General features: G+C 43.1%; 1 protein-coding gene across 11 annotated transcripts in view; it reads left to right on the top strand.

Annotated features, from left to right (window-relative positions):
* The window catches only part of PCSK5 (proprotein convertase subtilisin/kexin type 5), a 452,241-nt gene that overhangs the window by 226,207 nt on the left and 201,105 nt on the right, over positions 1-24,929 (top strand). For all 11 annotated transcript variants that reach the window (XM_027041020.2, XM_027041019.2, XM_053205259.1 and 8 more), the window contains one exon: positions 9,644-9,747. In XM_027041020.2, coding sequence (XP_026896821.1) covers positions 9,644-9,747 — 104 coding nt within the window. The remainder of the gene's footprint in view (positions 1-9,643; positions 9,748-24,929) is intronic.

Genomic DNA, 24,929 nt, shown 5'->3' with positions numbered 1-24,929 from the left:
AAAGTGAGGAATGCTACGTGAGGAGATGATCATTTATCAACCCTTCTGTCAAAACCAGCTTTGCCAGCCGGTCCCTACAAGGACTGCCCCTGGCTCTTCCTCTCGTGGTCCCTCCTCCAGTCAAAGACAGTGGTGGTGAAATAGATCAGAGCCAGACTCCAGAGTCAGCCTGTTTGTGGCCAGGTTTAGCTCTTGCTAATCACGTGACCCTGAGCAGGATCCTGACGCTCTCTCTGCTTCTGTGCCCTTCTTTAGGTGGTAACAATGATAATATTATCTGTCTCTCAGGGTTGCCGTGAGGAATCAATGAAATAATGAATATAATACTTCTCACAGTGCACCTGGCTCGCTGTGAGCACTCCATAAATGCCATCCAATTCTCTGCACTTTTGGAGATCCGTCTGTTAGGAATTACATTCAGTACCAAGAAAGTCTAGCTGATAGAGCAAGAAGTCCACACGTCAAGACGTCGGTTAGGAAATTCTAAGCTACCGGGGCGCCTGGCGGCTCAGTAGATTAATAGCGTGTCCGACTTCAGCTCAGGCCACGATCTCATGGTTCATGAGTTCGAGCCCCATGTCGGGCTCTGTGCTTACAGCTTGGAGCCTGCCGGATCTTCTGTCCCCCTCTCCCTCTGCCCCTTCCCCACTTATTCTCCCTCCTTCCCCCGCTCCCGCTCAAAAATAAATAAATAAAACTTTAAAAAAAATTTCAAAGCTACCAAGACCAGCGTCTGTGTTACCCTCTTAATCTTTTCCCAATGGCTGCTGCAGCTCCAGCCATCACACCCACGTTCAGGTAAAAGGAAGGAGAGAGTGACAGAGAATTGAGGGATGGCTGTAGCAGGAAAGCAGGGCTTTCTCGGAAACGCCCCGCAGACTGCCTCTTCCACTTCCTTACTCCAGACTCTGTCTCATGTGCACCTGTCACTCGTGGGGCATCTGGGGGACACAATTTTGGCATCTCACGTGTAGAGTAAGGGTGGCAGTAAAAAAGAAAGTTGGAAATTACCCCCTAATTCCTGCCATAGTTTCTAAGAATTGAGACTCTGAAAATAGGGATAGGAGAGAACAGAGTTTCATGGTTGGGCTTCCTTGAAAAGAAGAAGAGAAAAAGAGAACATGTCCAGTAGAGAATCACACACATATGCTTTTGGGCGATGGATAGATATCCTGGGTCTTTAATTCAGGAGGTAGATGGGGAAACAAGGCTTAGCTTTTGTTGGGGGGGAGTCTTTTGTCACTTCTTCCTTCTACTTTCCTTTAGGTGCCAAGCCACCTTTGTTTCTTAAAGTATGGAAACGTTAAACGTGACTTTTCTTATTCCAGTCACATCAGGGATTTGGAAATCCCTCCAAAATTTTTGTTATAGATTTCTGTTAATCTTAGTTGATCTTTCCCCTGGTGCATGTGTGTGTGCAGTGTATAAGGCCTTTGAAAAATATTCTTTGTTATGGTTGACATCTAATAATTAGAAAGACGGCTAGGACTTGACATCATAAACCGGGAGTTTCTAAAATAGAATAACATTTACTTAAAACTCTAGAATCTCAAATGCTTACTGCTTTTCACTGAAGTTTAAAACAAAGGTGAACCTTGAAAATCCCTGTGTAAAAATACACTTCTTTGATAAGCACGTAGAAAAGCATCACTTGAATTCTTTGTATTCAACAGGGGGAAAAAAATGAGAGAAAATGCTGTAATTTACAATAATAGTAATAACAGAGCTGCGGCCAAGTATTTTTGCTGCCCGTCCAAGGGTTCAGCTGCTGGCTTTTGAGGTGGAAACCCTGCAGATCCCTGAAGTCTGGTAGAAAAGTTTCAAAAACACTGCAGTCCAGCAGTCCAGTTAAGTGAATAAGTATGTGCCCCTATGTCTGCGTCCTAATATTCGGTACCAAATGGCAACTTCGACGTCAACCCAAAGAACATCTCACCTTCCTCTACATCCCATCAGCGGCCACTGTCAAGAGGGAAGATATTCCCACAAATAGGATTTCTTACCATCACAGTGGGGCCGAACGGTTGTTTCCCCAACCAGTCAGCTTGCTGCCTCCGCCATTGGCTTGTTAAAACCAGATCCTCTTGACAGATCTTGGTGGCATTATTATTTCACTAAGCACAAAGGTACCAACGTGTTGAAAATGCTATTTTGCTCATTTGTTACAGGAACTAAAAAACATACTGTCAAAATCTAGGCATAGGGGAAAAGAGCTTAATTAACTGGAGAGTCATCAAATGCTAGCATAGACTCAAAGTTGTCCTTCTGGTTTGTTTCGGGATGATAGGTTGTGCGTCTCGACAAATCGTAATGACTGCTGTCTCTGGGAGTCTGTCATGTGCCAGGCATTCTACGTCCGTTACCTGGAGTTCTTGCAACCACCCTGTGGTGTGTGTGTTAACCATTTCCACATTTCAACTGAGAAAACGGAGTCCCAGGGAGGCGCAGTTAATTGTCTAGCGTTGCAGAAGCATTCGGTAGCAGGTCACGATTTACCTACGTCTTCCCGACCATACCTTCGTCATGCTCATGTGATTAGCGGCTATGTTTATCATTATTGCTGAGAATAAGTTTAAATTAGAAATAAAACTAATGGGGATAGCAATGTCTTCCTGCTGGACTAAGTCAGTTCATTTGGAACTGCGTATTTATTCACGCTGAGCGCAGGACGGCCGGCAAAGTTAGCAAAAAAAGGGGAAGTGAGAGATGTTCTCCGGCTTCCTTACCGCCACGTGGGTTTCTCACAGCTTGACTGGGATAAGCGTAGGGAGGGAGCTCTCATACTGTCATATCTCATCTACTTCAAGAGATCGCAGAGTCTGGGACGAAAAATGAGGGTCAGGCCTCGATTCCAGGTTGTGGGGCGCATGAAGAGAGAGAGGCCTTTACCTTGGCCAAAATTTACGGTCTCCGGGTCATAATGCTGGAGGGAATTGAGTGTATACGGAGAACTTGCACAAAGTTTCATTTATGGTGAATTGACGTTGGTGCGTGTGATCTCTTGGTTAGTGTACCCTTGTCTGACCGTTGATCAAACTGTATTCCCTAAGAGTTGATGTAGCAAAGTGTTTCAAGGGAATGACTATTGAGCTTACAGACAAAATGCCGTTTGTTTGTAAAGCTGCATGAAACTTAATTGATGTGCTTTGGGTGTAGTGACAAAGCCTGGGCAGAAGCCAGGATTTATAAAGGAAAAGAAGACACTTCAGTTTAAATGGCAGAATTTCTCTTTGTAAATCAGGGGCTATCTTAAGTGTGTTTAGAGACCCAGTTTCTAGACCTTTAGTGGATGCTCAATTCAGGTAATCAATGGCTGGTGTGTACAAGAGAATATAATAAACATTTGCCGTGGGTGGTCCTGAACCAATTTTCTTTATCTTTCCTGCTTTGGTTCGGGTATGGATGGATCATAAGTAGGTGTCCAGATGATGCCAATACAAGTCACATTTCCAAACCTGGAGGTACAATTAACTGTGTTTTCTGTTAGGACACCCAGTTTTTGGCCCGGAACCTTTTTTTCTTTTGTGGTTTTTTTTTTTTTACATTTATTTATTTTTGAGAGACAGAACACAAGTGGGGGAGGGGCAGAGAGAGAGGGAGACACAGGATCCGAAGCAGGCTCCAGGCCCCGAGCTGTCAGCACAGAGCCCGACGCGGGGCTCAAACCCGTAAACCGCGAGATCGTGACCTGAGCCGAAGTCGGACGCTTAACCGACTGAGCCACCCAGGTGCCCCGCCTGGAACTTTGGAATTACTGTAGAGCACACGATACAACACAACAAAACAGAACAAACCAAACGCACTCCCATGAGCAGTATATCCTCCTGTGTGCCGTGGGGTTGACAACCTGATGATCCTTTCTGTGGCTTCATTAACCTGACAAAAGAATATCGGTTTCCTTTGTTTTATTCTTGAGTCACCGTCGGCATGCACTGGGTACAGTCAGGATAACGTTTGCACCAATCTCAGCAGGCTCTAGACATTTTCTGTCTCATCTATGTTGCTCCAGCTCGCCGTGAATCTCCTCCCACAATCGCTGATTGATTTAGCGTCCGCACGACGGCGTGAATTTTGTCGCTACTTGCTCCCATTTCAATTTTCCATGGTCTTAAGGATCATAAAACAAGACTGGTCTTGTGTTGGATTTTTTGTTGAATGTCTAGGTAACTGGATGATTGCTGACCGGTCGTGCAGTTTCCCCACTGGACTGGTTCGTGAAATTATTCCATCATCGTATAAGACAGAATCGGTCTTGTATGTTGAGAAGATTGCCCAGTTAGGGAACAGTTTCCATTCTCTGGTTTTGCTTTGCTACTCTCATTGATCAATTCTCTTTCCGTATCAAGATGTGTACGTGTTGTCCCTATTATCGGTCGCCTGTGATGATAGATCTGTCGGAGGGGACCAAGGGAAGGTTACTTCTTTTTTTCTTTTTTAATGTGTATTTATTCTTGAAAGAGAGAGAGAGGTGAGCGGGAAAGGGGCAGAGAGAGAAGGAGACACAGTCTGAAGCAGGCTCCAGGCTCCAAGCTGTCAGCACAGACCCCCCCCCACGCGGGGCTCGAACTTGCAAAGCGGGGAGATCATGACCTGAGCCGAAGTCAGACGCTTAGCCGACTGAGCCACCCAGGCGCCCTTTTTTTCTTTTTAATAAATGAAAGTGAGTCAGTCAGTCACTCAAGATTCAAGGTCCTTGTTTTTTAAGGACCACCAAGTACACATCGATGTTGGACGTTCACATGTGCATAATTAGCCAAGAAAACTCTTGTTTTGATTTGTTACTTTAAGTATTAGCAGTAGAATTTAGGGGTCCAGCAAAAGGCACTAGAAAAAAATGTCTTTCTTGGGGTACATCCTACTTTTTTTTTTAATTGTTTTTATTATTTATTTTTTGAGAGACAGAGACAGAGTACAAGCAGGGGAGGGGCAGGGAGAGAGGGAGACACAGAATCCGAAGCAGAGGCTCCAGGCTTCGAGCTGTCAGCACAGAGCCCGAGGCGGGGCTCGAACCCACAAACCATGATTTCGTAAGTTGAGCCATAGTTGAACACTTAACTGACTGAGCCACCCAGGCGCCCCAGTCCTGCTTCTTCTGAACCTACTGTTGAGGCCACCAAACACTTTGAACTGCTCAGAACAAAAACAGAATACAGATACCAGGTAGTGACACTGTCACTAATTATCCTGTTTTTGCTGCTAGAAACGAGAAGCGTTTGTGCTGGGGTTCAGGTGCAGCTCCCGGACTAGAATAGCCAAACTATAAACCACATTAAAGTGTGAGCATGTCAAGCAAGGTGGCAAGTTCATGACCATAAAGTTAAATAATATAATCACGTTCTGCTCTCCAGTACAGGCATATAATATTGTATTTTATTATAAAAATCATATATTTCCTAGTTTGGTATCTTTCTATTTACCTTCGAGGGAGTATGCCAAAGTTAAGCCTTTGGAACCTAAGACCCAGATTAAGGCTCGAGACTCTCCTGCATTCTGTGGTAATCAAAATTCAGCCAGAGAATCAAAATTCAACTGAGCTGAGAGAGAGAGAGTGCAGGTGCGAAAATAGCGTGACCACGAGGACATGGCATGCCACACGTTGCTTCCTGATCCAATTGTCGAAGAACTACCGAGCGAACCAACATGCGTCCGTTCATTCTGCCTTCTGGGGGTCCACCTGGAGGTGCTTTTAAATAGTACGCGACAGCATAGAAGCCACCGCCAGCCAGGGGCAGCTGGTTGGAATCATCATCCTGCCAGTCACTAACTACCTGTATATACTAGAGTGACTTTATGTAGCTCCGTGTCTCAGTTTTGTCGTCCGTGAAATGGGAATAAAAATGTTACTTATATTCATAAGATGTTTAAGATCACACAGTAATAATGCACATACAGGGGCGCTTGGGTGGCCCAGTCGGTTGAGCCTCCGACTCTTGATTTCAGCGCAGGTTGTGATCTCACGCTGAGCGTGGAGCCTGCCTAAGATATTCTCTCCTTCTGTTCATCTCCCTCTGCCCCTCTCCTTCTCCCTCTCCCTCAAATCGATCAATCAATCAATCAATCAATCACGCTCAACATGTAGTACCTGGCCGTGGCCAAGGGCTCATTTAATGTTGGCTAGTAATTCGAGGTCCTTGAACGATGCAAAGCTTCCTACCAGGAAAAGATGACATATACAGAAGTCTCCAGAAAGTCAATTGTATTTTATTGCCTTGAAAGCTCATAGGTAGCTAGCCACATGTTGCAGGGATTTGGAAATGTCACCCTTTTACCGCATACTGTCGTTTAAAGGTGACTGCCAGTTGTTCCGGGAAGAAACCTAAGGGGTGTGTGTGGCCTAAATCCTTGTGGCTTTTTATGGGGTCCGTGGTCCCCAGGCTCAGAATGGAGAGAAACTGCTCTTTTCCTCCAGGTCAGTTATACTTGTGGCCTCTTGATTATCGTTTGCCCCAAAGTTCTTAGTGCTCCATCTTCTATTCTTGGAGGTGAGAGGGGTCTTGACGTTCAGAAGCCAGTGGAATGTGGGGCCAGGGTCATTGGCGGAAGGGGTAAGTTTCAGGGGGCCCTACTTTCAGCGCCGTGGACTGTGACGTTCCCAGCTCAGGGCCTGCAGCCTTCCCGTCTCTTTCGATCTGTGTGTGGCATCCCAGAAGCTTCATAGTCCGATCCCTTCACGTCTGCAACATCCCTGAGAGCATAAATACAAATAAGTCCCAAAATGCAAATCAGATGTCCCTGTAAACCCAAGTCTTCTCCGGATACCAGCAAATTAACCTATGGCTATTTCCTGAGCTAATTAGTTCCCCTCCCACGGGTAGCAATGCCACTGATGGAAAATCCATCGGTTTCCCGTACTAACTTCCTCACTTTACTTTGGTGAAATACAGGACATTTTGAAATTAAATGATTTCTGAAGTTGCGTATTATCAAATGCCAGAGTAAAATTATCTCAACGCCTCCTTCTTTCCATGCGTAGTTTCAATTTCCTGAAGCTAATTCCTTCCTTCTAATTACAAGTACTCCAAGAAGAATTAGTTTTTACAACTCAGCGTGAGAGCAAGTAACTCTTATTTCTTCAGGCTGAATTGAATGCAGGAGGCTTCCTGAATCTGCCTGAATACAACCGCTTAAGTCACAAGATAAATGGTCCCCATGCTGCCTTTATCATCCCCATCATCATCATCATCATTATTATATTTTTAGTGCTAAGGGCCACTAGGGAAATGGCCTCCCAATGGTCAGAACCTTGTGTTTGATGTTTCCAAAAGAATCTTGCCCTGGTGATAAGTAACATAGGAAAGTGGTTTCATTTCTTTTTCTTTTCCTTTCCTTTCCTTTCCTTTCCTTTCCTTTCCTTTCCTTTCCTTTCCTTTCCTTTCCTTTCCTTTCTTGTCTTTTCTCGTCTTTTCTCGTCTTTTCTTTTCTCCCCCCATAAAGAGTAATATTTAAAGTGTGGAAGTTTTAGCTGTGTGTTAAGTGTTATTTTAAAATCCCTAGGTTGATTTAGACATACTTATCAAATCCGAGTACACCTGCATATATCTTGCTGTTTGCTCATGAAGAAAAGCGAAGCAAGCATGCCCATTTGAGAGGATTATGCTGAACCACAAAGAAGCGTCTGGAAAGGTTTGCCAGACTGAGCTTTTGTTGTTGTTGCGTTTGCCCCTCACTCAAATCACGACACTGGGAAAGTTGAAAGGAGATTAACATTGTATCAGGCAGATCAGGAAAAACATCTTATGTCGACCTTCGAGTTCAGAAGTAGAATTATCCCTTGACTCTTTTCCTAGTTTTCTTGACCATGGCACAATGAGTTTACTGAATTCTTACGGTGGATTCGGTATCAGTCAGCAAAGGGCCAGATCGTGCTATTTGTTTTAGAAGTGAAACTTCCCTGCCTCCTGGGCCCCCCTCAAACCGACTCCCTCCCTTCCTCCAGGGTTTCATGCGTTATCAGGTTCTAAAATTGGTCCCTAGCAAGTGTTGGGTAAAACAAAACAGAACTAAGTCGTTTTTCAGTGTTCTTATATTTTTCAAATTCATGAGGTTAGGTTTTCGTTTCGTTAGTAGTTATTGTGTTAATGCAACCTTGCAAAATCGTCTACATCCAATCCTGCCCCATCTGAAAACTTTGGAAATGGCAGTACTATGTGTTTTAGGTTTCATCTGAAGGCATAGCAAAAAGGTGTCAGAACTCTACAGTACCTTTTTCTCCCCATCTCCTTCATGTTCAAGCCACCAAAATAGAGCCGTGGCTCAACACGTAGCAGAATGTATTGTCTGCCACCTCTTGATGGCTTATCTTGCACCAAAATAAGTACTTGGCATCACTTTGATTCCACCAGTATAATGAAGTGGAATAGATCTTAGCGTCCACATGCTAAATGTGGACACTGAAACCTCGAGAAGTTAATTTCACAGAAGTGGAAAATGAAAGAGCCAGGATCTGATCCCTGGGCCCCCTTTGTTAGGAGGCCACTCTCAAAAACGTGTATGTGGCAAGGGTGATGGGAACACGTAGTAGGAAGTGAAGCCGCATGTGCACCTCCATCGTTGAATTAGCTGGAATTAAGACACCAGTTTTTCCTCTGCCTGGGAGAGGCCAGCGTCCGTGGGCTGCATACGAGGGGCCAAAGGGACTGCAACTTGCTCCTGTCACACCTCAGATCGTTGTCCCCCTCCCCTCCATGTTCTGGCCCATCCTCGGCAAGTATCCTTCTAAAATGAAGGTGGCAGGTGACAAATAAGTACCCAAGCTGCCTGATAATGGCCACGTTTCCCAATTAGGTAAAAGACTGTCACACCTGACAGTCAAGACGGAAATAATAAGCATCTTGATCAGAATTTCATGCGTGCATGGAGTCAGACACTTTCCAGTAGATAGATGCTCTTTGCGCACATGTACGGGGATTGGTTTTCTGTAGGTTTATGAGTGGTGTCGAGGTTCTCCAATGAAAGATACTTCTTCTCTACTCAGTGACTCTGTGCCTTCAGTGCTAACAGTCGCAAGAAATAGGTATCCAGCAATTTAATATAATAATCACTCATGGCAAGTTAAGGATACTCGCATACCTATGTCTCGGGCCCAGCTTTGGGCTCCGCGCTAAATTCTCTTTCTTTGAAAACACGGACGACAGGGACTCGGTTCATTTGAGGCTTTCTCCTTATCCTGTACGTACACGCAAAATGCTAACCCTTGCTAGTTCTTTGTTAAATTACGCAAGCGGTTGTCTGGCTATGTAGCTGGACAAGGAATGTTCCAGAAGACTTCAGTTTTGGCTTTAGCTTACGGTAATTTTCAGGTTCCGACGCAAGCTTTTACATAAAGGATGGCCGGGCCCGAACCGGGAGCCATTTTGTTGAGGAAAACTGGAAATCCTCACCCTTTTAAACACCGAGTTACAACTGACCAATACCACAGTATTTCCTAAATTTAAGGTTACGTTTTCTGCCTCCCTCAGACTAACGTCACCTCTCCACGTTGAGACCCAGAGCCGCATTTGTTCACCCCAACCCCGAATCACTGAGCCTTTGTTTTTAGTACTTCGCCATTCTGCTTTTGCTTTTTTAATTTGCTTGTGACTCTCTGCTTCCCCCATCTTTTTTTTTTTTTTGGTACAATGATTCTTACCTTGTCTTTCCCCAGTCCGTTTCTGACCTGGAGAGACGTGCAGCATGTTATTGTCAGGACTTCCCGTGCAGGACATTTGAACGCTAATGACTGGAAAACCAATGCTGCGGGTTTTAAGGGTGAGAACTTCTTTCATATTCTGTCACAGGCAAAATATTTTTATTTCCGCCCCTCCCCCCCCCCATTTTAAATGGAGAGCAGGAAATGGAATCCCTGAAAAGAAACTTGGAATTGTGTGCCGACACACAAGGAGCTTGCCCTTTTAGTAAAGAAAAGGCAGGTTCTTTTTTTTTTTTTTTTTTTCAATTCAAACAACACACAGAAGGCAGATTTCCTTGGCTTCCCACATCATAGGTCAATCTCTTAAAAGACAACCATCCAAGTATAGTCGACCTATGGGGCTTTTAATTCGTTTATTATCACTGTCATTGGTTATCTGAGTGGTATTTGTACCAATGTATTTAAAAATTCCTCATCTTCTGTAGGGATTGCTTCCACTTAAAGACTCACTGGTTTATTTTCACTATTAGTTGGTAGGCCATGCTTTCTCTACATTTTGTTTTTGTTTCTTATTAAGTTTCCACAACAGCTAACTCTAAGACATCACTTTATATAAATGAGAAGTTCTTAGGAAGCTTTATAACACACAGTCTGTATACATTTATGTACAATATGTAATAAGTGCTATTTTTCTCATGGCTGAGGATTATAGTTCCCTCAAACTCTCTTACTCATGGTAGCCATTTTGCTCGTCGTCATCCATAACGTATGTTATAATAAAAAGAAAATAATTACATAAAGCAGATGTCCTAAAGCTTCATTCACATGACCTCAATTTTAACCCATTAAGTTAAGTTACAACAAAGACTACTCTTGGTTATATCTGCAGACTTAAATTTACTCCCAAATGGTCTTGGTATCATTATCTATCCCTATGGGTGAAAAAGAGCATCCCATACCATAGGGAATATCTAGTTCAAAATTGAGATTCTGGTCCTCGGATCATCGGTAACATGTTGAATAATCCTGGGCGAGCCGTTTACTTTTTGGGGCCCTAACTTCCCCAACTTAAACATTTTAGAAGCTGAATAATATTATCTACCTATGATTTCTTAAATATGGTTTTAATATGTCTTTAGTGAAATTATACCCAATGTATGCATATATCCATGCTGGAAATGTAAAATGTAATTTAAAAAAAACTACTTGCAAATGGCTTATTTATAGTCTCATGCTTAGCCCAAACCTGTAAATGTATCAGATAACCTGTGCCATATACAATATGTCTTTGGTTAACATCTTCACCGAAGACTTCACTCCATTTTTAGAAAAAGAAAAATATCCCTCTGCTTTTCAGTATTATCAAGGACCTCTCCATACTCATAACCTATATGGTGCAGCCGTGTTCAATGAACTTGTAATCTAAAGAGCTGTAAATACGTGCTGGGATCACATTGTCTGAAGCCCAAATCAAGGCACTCGATCCCCAAACAGCCATTGTGATGTGCAGCATTAAAAATATTTGAAATGTCAGCTGTCTGTCATAGAAAATCCAGGACGTACTTTGCCATAGGGGTACGTTTCATTTTAATTAGCCTCCACGCTCTGCCAGCTCTTCCTATATAAATCCACGAGGCTGGGAGGTGGGTTTGGGGAGGGATTAGAAGGGTCCAAAATACAACCTTGGCGGGGTCAGTGCTGCGATGAACGTTTTGGTAGAGGGTTCACAGACCAAGTACATTGACCTCCATGAAGCTGAGGAATCAACTTTAACCCAAATAAAAGCCTTAGTTTTACTTATCCTTTTTTGGCAAGTTAAAAAGAGCGAATGGTTCTAATAAAAAATGCAACTCTTTTGAAAACCTCTGTTGGTTTTGGAGAGGGGGAAACAGAGGATTTCGAATAACTCCCCAGATCCAAACCTGAGTCTGAAGGGGGCCGTACGGTGCTCTGGCAAGGAGGAAAGAGCATTTTACTATTGCACGTGGCAATATTTAGTATCATATTCCACTCTTCTCTTAGACTGCTGCCAAGAGTAACAATTAAAGTTCGCCTTTTCGTAGATGAATTGCCCTGAACGGTCTGGACTCCCGGTGGAATTGTTTTGTAATTTTGTTGATGGCAAGCCCCATATTTCATCTAAACATGATCGTAATAAGAATAATTTTTTAAAGACTGATATTCTTCCCGACTCTAAGCATTACCATCCCCTCCCTAGTGTCCCACAAATAAAAGTGATTAAGGCAGAGGCTAGCAGGAGACGAAACGTGCTTTGGGGAGGGAGGGAATGGAGGTCACCGGGCCTGGACAAAGATGGGTGACTTTTTATGAAATGAGAACTGAGCAAACAAAGAAATAGCTAATGCTTGGAAGAACTTCATGCAAAGGGAGCTCAGCGAGAGCTCGTATTTTAAATTAGGTCAGCCAGCGTTTGCAGGCCTAGCTTCGCGGGAACGCATAGCCGCACGCTTCTCCTTAGACAGGAGAAGGCGGAAGTCACCTGCAAACGGGAGCGTGTGGCCGCGGCTGCTCTCTCTCTCTCTCTCCTGTGCAACTTAGTCGTAATGCTGAGCGAGGGGTGTGCCTGAAACAAATCCGAAAACATCTGTGCTCCCCTGGGCTGGCCTTTGTGCCCTGAGGTTGAACGACGTAACCTGTTGGAAGCAATTTAATGTGTTGGAAAAAAAAAACACGAAAAAATAAGACACCTGAGGCTAACTTGACATATTGCCTAGTAGGTGCTCGTCTGCCCCGATGATGTCAATATCAACCTCAGCGTTTCCTTCTCCTCGGGGCAAGCGCAAGCAGCTGAGAGTAGCAACCAGTGCGGTATTGGGGTCTTGTCATCCGTGGACTTGATAGTCATCACTGATTGCTTCAGAGAGGCCAACACCCTCCAAACAAGCTGTCACCAGACACTGCCAAGTCCTTACATTTCTTCAGACATACCCGTATGTAGTACGTCACAGGCCGAGAGTAGAACCAGGTGATCTCGGAGCTAGGCGGCTGTGGGCCTCGCCGCGAGGCAGACCCAATCCATTCTAATCCACATGTGTTAGGGACCTGGCAGATGCAAGACATTCCCTCCAGCAGCAGCTGCTGGCTTCCTGTTGCCTGGCACGGCGAGGCTCTCATTCAGGCAAGGAGGTCGGCCTGGAGAAGCCGAGAACGTGGCTCTCTGCTGACTCGTGTGTGTTCCTCTGAGAGTGGGATTACCCTGGGGTTGCATGCGGATGAGCTGGGTGCACAGAAATTTCCTTGCTTCTTTTTCTGTGTTCTCATCAGAATAGCACGCTATAAACAATCGGGGTAGTAAGAGTAAACTCACAGCGAAGGGAGCCCCAAAGCCGGAAGCTGTTCATCGATATTTTTAGGCTAATGGTAGCGTAATTTTTAACAATGCTAATCAAACTAAGATTACCCTGTCCTGCTCCTTCTTAAGTAGTAATAACGATCGTTTATAGTGTAGTTAAGAGTCTTTTGCAGAAGATCCGTTCTTCGAAATAAACGTAGGCCAATGAGTACCTACCTGTGGAAACTGACTAACCGTTATTTGGATTGTTCGTTGTGTGAATAATTTTGGCTAAATGTCATACACCTTTTGACTCTAAACTTCCTCCAGAGATAGTTTCTTTAAAAACAAGTGGAAGAAACACCATGCCCTTACCAAAAACTCTCCTGGAGGTGGTTCATGAGAATAGGAAAAGTATTTGTAGGAGACCAGATGAACAGATGTGATATTTGCCACTAGAGAACTGAACTCCCAAATTCCTGTGTTTCGCTACTGCTCAGCATTTGTAATGCTAGGAGATGACTTTGGCATTAAATCGTTTATTTGGGGTTTTTTCCAGTGTTATTTCCTTCTCCTTTGATGCCTTCCTTATGAAAAGTCTTCTCTATTTTTTTTTTCTTTTCTGTGCTTTTTCATACCCCCTTCATGTGCCTTAAAATGCACAAATCAGCTATCGAAGCAAGGGCTTTTTGCCATTTGGGTGGTTTTCTTCACAGAGCTTAATTTATGCAAATCTCTTTGTTTATTTATTTACAAAAACTTCCCGAGCACCTTCCCCTTGCCAGCCCGACATGTGTTGATGTGCACCCAGAAAGGGGAAGTGAGAGGAAATGTCAGGGGCCCCCTGGCATTGCCTAATCTGATCTGGCCACGGTACGATTTACATACACACGTAGAAATTTACACTACACTTGTCTTCCCTTCTGTCAAGCCCACATGATCTGCCAGGTCATGTTTATAAAAAAGTGTCCATGCAAACTTCCCCCGTCATCTCAAATGCAGCCTAACCCGAGCAGGAAAAGGCATCTGATGTAGAGACGATCTCTGCTGGTATGTCACGGATAGTTCGAACAGTTCTGTTTGCGCATAGATGGTATGCGGACCAAACCAGCCATGCCGAGAACTTTAATTGTGCATTCTTCTAGAATCCATGGCTCTTACCGTTTTAGGAAGCTTAGCTCTTTGTGACGATCCCCTCCGTTCTACTGCTTTAACCTGAGGAACTCGCAAATCCACGGTCACTTGGGCTGTGTCCGCTGATCCCCACCCCCGACCCCTACGAACGAGTTCTTACCTCTCTGGTTCACGGTTGCAGTTACAAGTGTAATCGAATGCATGCCACCTCAATGCTTTAGGTTTTTTTTTTTCTTCAAAGTGTCTGTATTTGGATTATATGACTGTATACAGTTAAACGCTCTTAAATTTAGGAACAGGAATAGACGTCAGATAATAAATTAGGACCTTCTGTCATCTTTACTAGGCGAACGAATGAAAAAAATGTCATTGAAAATCAAAAATGACAACTAAGTGAGCGAGGTTACCACGCCTTCCATTTCACTGCCCTCCCAGACTATGTAAGTCTCTCTTTTTTTACCAGCATGTTGCTGAAACCTTCCCATCCCCACTGACTTCTTTCTTTGACCACAACTAAACTACTAGATTTTTTTTTTTAATTTCTAACTGATTTCCCACCATGGGAAAGCAATTGACAGTCTAACATGACTTCTTAGCCTCCAAGGCCCTAACTTTTAATAACCTTTATTACCTTTAATTGCCATCATTTTGTTTCCACTGGTAGGGCTGGTAATTTTAAGATGTTCCAATATATTTTTAATACCTACCTGTCTTGCTTTCAGTTTGTAACACTTATTAAAAAGAATTAGACGTGCTGAAATCATGAAGCATGCCATGTGTTGAATTGAAAGTAAAGGTTTTGAAATGTGTTTTTTTCTTAGTGTGTGAAGCGATATCTGATGTATTACTGTCTAAAGGGGTAAAGCCGTATTTTATTTTATTATTTCACTGCACAAATAATAGTTCTTCTTTGCCACCTAGCATGCTGATGTGATGTTGGTAGCTAGGATTAAAGCCACATAATGCACATTAATTGGTCATCGGCACATGTTTTTGACGAAAGGTCAGTGATATGTTATTCATGTGGTCAGCGTCAGAGGTGGTTTAGAATCAGATGCTCGATTCCAGCCCCCATCCTCGCTGTAGAAATAAGTTTTTTACAATCCAAAGAAAGAGGGAAGTATGTACATTTGATTCTACCTAATAAAATGCACTCATTGGAAATACCCCCTGAGTTTCTTTCAGGATTCCATGTGTTGTATACTATTGTACTCCCTGTAGGCAATTTCGTTTAATATGTGTTAACTTAAAACCTTTCATTTTTCTGTGTAGTGACCATTGAATACAGGAACTTATCTTCTTGCTCATTTACAAAAAAAAAAAAAAAAAGAATCACAAAATTTAGGGATTTTATTTTTATCCCTTTGTCTGGTGGGTGATTTGCCTAAATATCTAGCTGAGACCAATAATATGGAACCCCTGACAGCAAAGTGCTTGATCACTGCTTAATCTAGAGTCTCATGTCCAAAATATCCACTTGCCCATCAGAGCATTCCACGCATGCCTCACTAAATAAGTGAGATTTAAAAATCCCTTCTATTGACGGGAAATGTTGTTTTCTCCGTGCTGATCTTTGACGGGATGGTAGCATTAGGTTTTGTTAGACTTCGGGGGTGTTTTGTTTTGTTGCGTTTTACTTTTTCATCCCCAAGTACATAAGCTTTAAATGCATGTGGTTTCACACTTAAAATCCGTCTTCAAAACAGACTTAAAATGATGGTTGCACTAAGTGACTATTATCTCGGTACCAGATATAATTAGTTAATGACGGGAATTATGTGCGGAGGAGTTTTGTGGCTTTGCCACCATTTTAGGAACCTTTAAATCCTAGTAGACAGTCGGTTACTGATATTTTGTGTGGCCTTGGAGGAAGCCAATTAAAGCTTTTGTATCTTGGTTTTTTAGAATGTGGGTAACTTATACCAAACATAATGAGAAGGCTGAGTCCCCATAGGAACTAGTGATAGACATCTGAACTGATTATAGCTATCAATGTCCTGTTGACTCTTGAGTCATTACTACGGTAGGAAAGCTGTGAGCATAAAATATTTTTTTTTTGGCAATATGCAAAAGCTTGTACACTTAAGAGAGGATCGATGTCTCTTTTTGTGTAATTGCCTGATGAAAACTGATTTCACTAATTCTAATCAGGCTGTAGTTGCCAAGGTATCTTCCAGACTCTTCCTTCAGCATATGGGTTTGGCTATTAATGGTAGCAAATCTTGATAGTTTGTGGTTACAGTTGATATTTTAGGCAAAGATAAACATCATCAACCCCTAAACCCGGTGATTACAAAGGATGATCAACCAGGACCAATGCTAATTTCAGGCCAAAAGTGTGTTATGACTCTAAAGTAATGAAATGGATTTCTATGTAGCGCCAGTAATTGGGTTCTGAATCCAGTTGCAAAATAAGATAACCAAAAAGGATTTAAGCCAAGACCATCTTCTCAGAATACGTACACTCACACCTACAGACACATTCTTTTACAGAAGCTTTTAAAATTCGACATTTTCTTTTGGGAGGTTTTGTGTTTATTTAAAAAAACGACAACAACAACTCACTCAACAGAGTGGTTGAGAGCCTGGGTGCCAAAAGCTTGGGATTGATTCTTAGCTCGATAAACAAACAAACGATATCTGGTAATATAAGACACGTTCTTTTGTTTGTTTGTTTGTTTGTTTGTTTATTTTGAGAGAGACAGAGACAGTGTGAGAAGGAGAGGGGCAGAGAGAGAGGAAGAGAGGGAATCCCAAGCAGGCACAGAGCCCGATGTGGGACAGAGCCCGATGTGGGACATGAACTCAGAAAACTGAGATCATGACCTGAGCCAAAATCGAGAGTGGGACGCTTAACCGACCGAGCCACCCAGATGCCCCAATACATACACATTCTTAATCAACATTATTGGAGTAAGTTTACATATGATAAAAAAGCACCATTTTAATCGTACGAATGTAGGTACCCAGGTAACCATCACCACAAGCGAGGATAGAATATTTCTGTCACCCCAAAATAGACTTTCATGTTCCTTTCTTTTCCCTTACCCCCTATGCAACTGATCTACTTCCTTTCACTATAGATTATATTGTCTCTTACAGACTTTTATATAAGTAGACTCATTGAAAAGTGGCTTCTTCCTCGCCAAACAGTATTTCTAAATTTCCTCTAAATCATTAGGTATATGAGGGGTCCGTCCCTTTTTATTGCTAAGTGATACTCCAGCATAGGGATATACCACAGTATATCCTTCACTTTTTCATGGACGATTTTGTTGTTTCCAGTCCAGGGTTATGAGTTAAGCTGGTATGAGTACTCATGGACGAGTCTTGGTGTGGGCAAACACAACTTTTTGGAACATTAGACAGTCAGAAAAAGCCTAATTGAAACAGAGACCTTGAGGAGTGGGTGAGCAACCCAGATGGCTAACCAGATGTGTCGAGCATCAGACAAGGCCTGCAGCTTACACAGAGAGTTGGTCAAGGAAGAGCGAGGGGGCCATGATGGCTGGTGTGTGTAGCAAAGGGGAAGGGGAAGGAACACCGTCATATACAGAGTCTGGCACGGCTCTTCATTCACACCATGCTACTCACCTTTAGTATTGAATTCACAAACAGTTAATATTCTGTTAAGATTTTGTACAATGAAAACTGAGCATGTATACGTATGGATGTGCATAGAGCCGTGGCCGTTGAAATTCAGTGTATAAAAAGGGCAGGTGTGGTGTGATCAGAAAAGTAATTTAAAAGAAACTAACACAGGGGTGCCTGGGTAACTCAGTTGGTTAAGCACCCAACTCTTGATTTCAGCTCAGGTCATGATCTCATGGCTTAATGAGATCAAGCCCTGCGTCGGGCTCTGTGCTCACAGCTCAGAGCCTGCTTGCAATTCTCTCTCTCTTATCTCTCTGTCCCTCCCACCCCACCCCACCCCCACTCTCTCTCTCTCTTTCAAAGTACATAAATAAACATTGGGGAAAAAAGGGATTTAAGAGAAATTGGCAGAAAAGCTACTTGAATCCCAGAGTTAGGGGTTCTCACTTCATTTGAAAACATTTTAGAGCCTCTGCAGTGATTTGAGAAATTAGTCGATCATAATAATGACTTTCTAGCGAGTCGATTCGAGTTGCTTATGTGATGTCAGAAAGAATTTTATTTCTTAAGCTGATGGTGTAAACCCACTGGTCCTATGATGTGTCCTACAAAATGACACGTATGTAAGAAACTGGCCGAAATGGATGTGAATTCCCTTGTGGTGATCATTTTTATTATCTTAGTATGCAATTGCATATTCCTGACCTTAAGGGCTGTGACATTCAGGGAAATTTTTGATCATCTCTTGGCTTCCTTCTAAATGAGGAGAGTTCTAGAGTTGAGATGTATAATCATCTTTGCTAAATTCTTCTTCTTCTTCTTTTTTTTTTTTTTTTTTTTTAAGAAGGGCAAGAAATGCTTTTTGAAATCACTCTTTAATAAACCCAGGGCAAAAGGTGTGAGGACAAGATTGCTCCTTGAAAAATGTCAGGCCAGAAATTGTGCTTCGAGAAGGCTTCACAAATTCTCTTTGACCAAAGTCTTTTTGCCGGTCATTATCATTCACCATGACCTTCAGAAAGCCACTCAGCTTCCAATATTTGAATTATTTTTCATATGCAGTTATAGTCTTTGTATTTTCCACGTGGCTTTGTAGAAATTTAAAGAAAGCAAGCGACCATAATTCTGGGCTAGCCTCTTGAGTTGCTCTAAGACAAGTGTGGATTGTGTGACAGAAGCATTTATAGTTAATAAATGACTTTTTCTCTTTCTTAAGGTTTACATTAATATTTTTTTTTCTTCTTGTCCATGAAGCGAACTCAGAACTGTCTATAATTCTGGGAAACTGCATTGCTTATTTGAACCCACCAGAGGCTACTGCTGTATGCTTTCTTAACGGACCGTGCAAGATGGTTTTGTCTGGAAATCATTTGCTGCTTTTCATGTTTTATCCTCAGAAGTATCCTCAGAGCCAGGACAGAAGATATGTGTTCAGCTTTGTTCTAGGATTCGATATTATACATCTTAGAACCCTAAAACCCCTGCTGAATCCCAGCCATGACTGACGAAGGAATGAGAGACAATAGCTAAAAACGCAAGAACTAGCCATGATTGTATGTTAGGGCTGCCGTAGTTGGTTGTGCAGGTTACTGACTGCACTAGGGAGCTAAATTGAGGGTTTGGGTGGAGCCCGAAACCCAGCCTGTGATCCACTTACTAAGCCATGCGCCCCAGAGGGGGTTGAGGTCTACCTAGAGAAAGAGGGACCTTTCTCTAACTCATGGAGATCCCACATGCCACCCCGGTTGCACTGAACTCCGTTGTCATTTCTCTCCGCTCTGTCAAAGGCATGACATCTTGTAAAAAACACCTATCTTGGGATGGTTTCGTTCACTTTAACCTTCACCTGTTGCTTCAACCTTGACATTCCCAAAACCTTCATTAGCAAACGAGGTCGGCGTTACTGGGGTCAAATAGAGTTTTCCAGTGTCTGTGAGGATTTCACCGCTGTCTTTCGTGCCAGCTCTCTGGACAAAGTTTGAAGTAATATCCTAGAATGTTAAGTGAGTGTGGGTGCTCATGAGTACAAATCGATTATTCTTTTTTTTTTTTTAATTTTTTTTTAACGTTTTTTATTTATTTTTGAGACAGAGAGAGACAGAGCATGAACGGGGGAGGGGCAGAGAGAGAGGGAGACACAGAATCGGAAGCAGGCTCCAGGCTCTGAGCCATCAGCCCAGAGCCCGATGCGGGGCTCGAACTCACGGACCGCGAAATCGTGACCTGAGCCGAAGTCGGCCGCTTAACCGACTGAGCCACCCAGGCGCCCCTCGATTATTCTTTTCATAGCCTTTTTACGTTCTCTCATTTTTTTGTGACCCGAAATGATTGATGCTTCATGAATTCAAATGTATGATCATACATCTGGGGCCTGTAGAAGATTGATATTTGGGGTAAAGAGTCCTTGTAAGTATTGGCCTATGCAGGATGCCTGAGCACAGACATAAAGCAGTGGTGAAAGGCTTTATTGGAAGCTTCTGTGGTGCTCATCAAGCTGTCCCGAGAAGGTACTCCCAACGGACCAGCGTTTCTACTGTCTGTGGAACAGAGCCTTAAATATGAAAGGAAGGGGCGCGGGGCGCCTGGGTGGCCCAGTCGGTTACGCTTCTGACTTCAATTCAGGTCATGGTGTCACGGTGCATGGGTTCGAGCCCCGCATGGGACTCGGGGCTGACAGCTCAGAGCCCGGAGCCTGCTTCGGATCCTACGTCGCCCTCTCTCTCTGCTTCTCCCCTGCTTATGCTCTCTTTCTCTGTCCCTCTCTCTCAAAAATAAGTAAACATTTTTTAAAAAAAAATTGAAATACGAAAGCAAACACGTGGTTTTGGTGCACTGGAGAAACCCTGATTGGAATTTGGATGTGCCTACCTGTTTGGACTCAGACATCAGTATGCCTGAGTGAGGTCACCCGTTCCGTGCCCTCGGTCGGGCACATAGGCCTCAACCTTATGTGCCACACTGAGACACTGGTAAGTGGGTGCTGCTTCAGCTGTGAAAACCGGTTCAGGATCAATAAGAGATCCCAAATGGGGCAGCCTGGGTGACTCAGTCGGTTGAATGTCTGACTCTTGGTTTTGGCTCAGGTCATGATCTCGTGGCTCATAGGATCGAGCCCCACGTCAGCTGTCAGCACAGAGCCTGCTTGGGATTCTCTCTCTCTCCTTCTCTCTTTCTGCCCCTCCCGTGCTTGTTTGCGTGCTCTGTCTCTCTCTCTCTCAAAATAAGTAAATAAACATTAAAAAAAAGGGGGAGGGGTCCCAAATGAACAAGAAGAAAAAAAGGGCCTTCTGATGAACCTTTGTAAAGTACAGTTTTAGTAAAGATGGTGTAGCTCGTCCTTTTATTCCCTCCAGAGAGATCTTTCTTTATATTGGTGCCAGTGCCTACGACATAAACCAGACCCAAAGATTCAAAAGGAACGCCTGAAAATTAATCCTGTCCCAGGTCTACGCTTAACTTCCTAAGACCACTGCATCCAGCAAGGTGCAGTTGCAAGCCAGGCGACCGCTTTGCAGAATTCATCTGGATACATCCTCTCTGAAATAAATAGATCCAGACTTTTTTTTTTTTTTCTGTTAAAAATCTCAATTCAGCCTTTTGACACATGTTCACATCTTGCTAGCCTCAGGCATTTCAAAGCAATTAAGCTTCTATCACACATCCCAATAATGGCTTCAACAGGCTTCATTTTATGGTGTTGCACCAGAAGCCGCAATATGCCCTGAAGTTTCCAGAGTCATCTCTGAAAGAGCCAAAAGACAAGGGCGTTGTGATCGCTGCTGGATGTTAACAAACAGGAAGTTGTTCTTTGCCGCTCAATACCATTCTTCCACCTATACGTGCCTGCTTAGCTCTAATAAAAAAAAAAATGGACTCGGCTTGAATATAAAATAAAGGATCTTTTCCATATTAATAATGTCTCCACATTCAGAGAAAATCCCTGATGGAAATGACTGAAGAAGGTCAATCTCAGCAAGAACAGGGGAAAGGGTTATGGTCCAGATGCTAGCTTTCCATCCATGCCCCACATACATCTTTTTCTCCACACGATATTTTAATGAGCTTTGAAGAAGAGAGCCGTTTTTATGCAGCTAATTTGCAAAAGGCAAAGGGCAGAAAAATAGTCCAGGGTCCATTTAGGGTATATGGATGAATCTTTGAAATATTTCCACCCCCTTTTGGCACCTTGTTATTCTGAGGATGATGACTGATGTGAGGAAGGAGTTGAAATAAATACTGTGTATGTTGTAGGTGACAGTAATCAATGGATACATACATGATGCAGAGGGATTCTGAACAGTTAGGATTGAGTCCCCGTGACTTTGGACGAGTTCTTTTAATGTGTACGTGCCTTATTTTTTTCAGCTGTAAAATACGAATAATACTCTTGTGCCAATAGGACTGTTGTAAAGATTTCATTAGCTAATACAGAGTAACATATGTATGTAAAATACTATTTTTGCCTCCCATATAAAATTTCTTCTGGGCATCTTATTTTGGGAAGCATGCCCTGCCACATTTAATGCACTTCAACCACAGAGTCAGTAAGATTAAACAGATAGATTCAAATGCATTAAACAGATCCTACAATGCATTTCCTATTTTTCAGCATTGCAATTGAGTTTGATTTTGTGTCTCAACTCAGTCAAACCCTGATTTTGTCCTAACAGCGATTAGACTTTAACTCCCTGAGTAATGTGTATCCAAAGAAGAAAATCTCTAGACTAACCTGGTGCTTGATCAGTGAGGGATATCTATAGGTTAATTAGGAGAATTTCTCTTCCTAAAATATGTTTTTAATGTTTATTTATTTGTTTTGAGAGAGAGAGGGAGAGCATGATCAAGGGAAGGGCAGAGAAAGAGGGAGAGAATCCCAAGCAGGCCGCATGCCATCAGTGCAGAGCCCGATGCGGGGCTCAAACTCACGAACTGTGAGATCATGACCTCAACTGTTTCATCAAGAGCCAGACGCTTAACCAACGGAGCCACCCAAGCACCCCTTCCTGAAATATCTTTAAAAGGAAAGCAAAAATGTGTGTGCTACTCCATATGAAAATAGCATCTTAGCATAATGTGTGGTATAGCCAGCTTTCATTTCTTATGTCATTGGCATGAGGGAAGGGATTTAGGAATCCTGCCTCCAGAGACTCAGGCCCCAGGTTGGCGATAGTAGCCTAAAAACCCAATTTATCAATTGGGGTTCCAGGAGAGATGCAGCCCTATTTCCCTCAGGAAGTGGCTCTCGAGGTGGGATCCCTGGACCGACCATATCAGCATCTGTTAGGAAGGAAATTCTGGGCCTTAATTTCTTAGGTGTTTTGTTTTGTTTTGTTTTTAATTTAAGTATAGTTGACATACAGTATGACATAGTTTCAGATATACAGCTTCTCTCTACATTCACCGCAAGTGTATCGGTCACCATACAGGATAACAGCATCACTGACTGTATTCCCTACACGGTGCCCTTTGTTCCTGTGACTGATTCCATAACCGGAAGCCCGTACCTCCCAGTCCCCTTCACCCACTTTGCCCGTCCCTCCCCGCTCTCCGTCCCTCTGGCAGCCATCAGTTCTGATTCTACGTTCTGTTTGCCCGTACGTTTGTTTTTTTAGATTCTACGTATGAGTGAAACCATATCATATTTGTCTTTCCCAGTCTGATTTGTTTCACTTAGCATAACACCCACTAGGTCCATCCATGTTGTCACAAATGGCAAGATCTTACCTTACCTATGGCTGTGTAATATTTGTGTGTGTGTGTGTGTGTGTGTGTGTGTGTGTGTGTGTTCTTCATCCATTCATTTACGGATGGACACTTAGGTTGCTCCCATATCTTAGCTATTGTAAATAATGCTGCAGTAAACATAGGGATGCATATATCTTTTCGAATTAGTGTTTTCGTTTTCTCTGGGTAAATCCACACTAGTGGAATGACTGCATCAGGTGTTATTTCTATTTGTTAGTTTTTTTAGGTACCTCCATACTGTTTTCCACGGTCGCTGCACCAGTGTAAAGTCCCACCAGTAGTGCGCAGGGGTTCCTTTTGCTCCACATCCTCGCCAACACTTGTTATTTCTTGTCTTTTTTATTTTAGCCCCTCTGATAGGTGTAAAGCGATATCTCATTGTGGTTTTGGTTTGCATTTCCCTGATGATGCACGATGTTAAGCATCTTTCCGTGTGTCTGTGGGCCATCTGGACGTCTTCTTTGGAAAAATGTCTATTCAGCTCCCCTGTTCGTTTTTTAATCAGATTGTTTGGGTGTTTTGGGCGTTGAGTTGTGTACGTTCTCGATATTGGGACTTCCTTTAAAACCACTAGTCAGCGAGACCGAACAGGTGTGCTTTCACGAGTCCTCTGGGTGATTCTGATGCTCATAACAAGTCCGGAAACCACTGACCCACGTCCTCCGCTGCCTGTAGTGAGTTAACTTCTTTCCTGTGCATTTAAGTGGTGCTAACCAAGTACCGTCCTTAGAAGAAATGAACAGATAAAGTCTCAAATCATTTCTTTTTCTGTAGTTTGGACAGGGAATCCCAAATCTGAAAGGTGCCCTCAAAACATCTCATCCCTTAAAAAATGATAATTAAAATTAAAATAAAAAAAAATCTCATCCCTTGTCAATCGCTTGGCCCTTTGCACCCCACTACACTCGTTCTCCTTTCTGTCAGCTGGACCATGACCCTCTGTTTTCAAACTCTGTATCCCCCTGTCGTGGAGGGGAAAAAAAGCTTCCATTGTCCCTGTTGCCTTAGTTGGAGCCTCCCTTATACAACTAAAAACTGCCAGCAAGTCTGAATTAGCTGCTTCCCCTTCCTTACTGTTCAGCCCCTCTGTAATTCTCTGCAATCTTGTTTCCACTTACACCTTTGAAGTGAAATTACTCTGTGAGACTTTCAATCACCTCCTGCTTGCCAAATCAGAAGCCTCTTGTTTTTCTGTAAGATTTCGTGCTTTTGATCTACCCAGTCCACATCTGTCTTTCCTTGCCTTTTGTGATGAAAAAATAGAGCCCATGTTCTCTGACACTTTAGGGATTCCTTTTTCTCCCTTCCTCCGCCTTAGCCAGTCCCTAAAGTGTGTTGCTTAGAGAGTTCTGGAGGGAGCGCTCACCCACTGCCCACCTCCCTGCCTCCTTCCCTCTCACCGCCTTGCAGTCCCTCAGCTTTCTTCCCTGCATCTCTGCCTTTCTTTCAATTACGAGTATCACCTCCTTGTGATTTTTCAGTTCTGCGTCTTCGACGTTGTCTGCATCCGTCACCAACCTTGAGTCTCTGCACAGG

Source organism: Acinonyx jubatus, chromosome D4, assembly GCF_027475565.1.
Source record: "Acinonyx jubatus isolate Ajub_Pintada_27869175 chromosome D4, VMU_Ajub_asm_v1.0, whole genome shotgun sequence".
NCBI classification, from domain to species: domain Eukaryota; kingdom Metazoa; phylum Chordata; class Mammalia; order Carnivora; family Felidae; genus Acinonyx; species Acinonyx jubatus.
The sequence above is the reverse complement of the archived record's forward strand: the minus strand, read 5'-3'. Positions and strand labels throughout refer to the sequence as shown.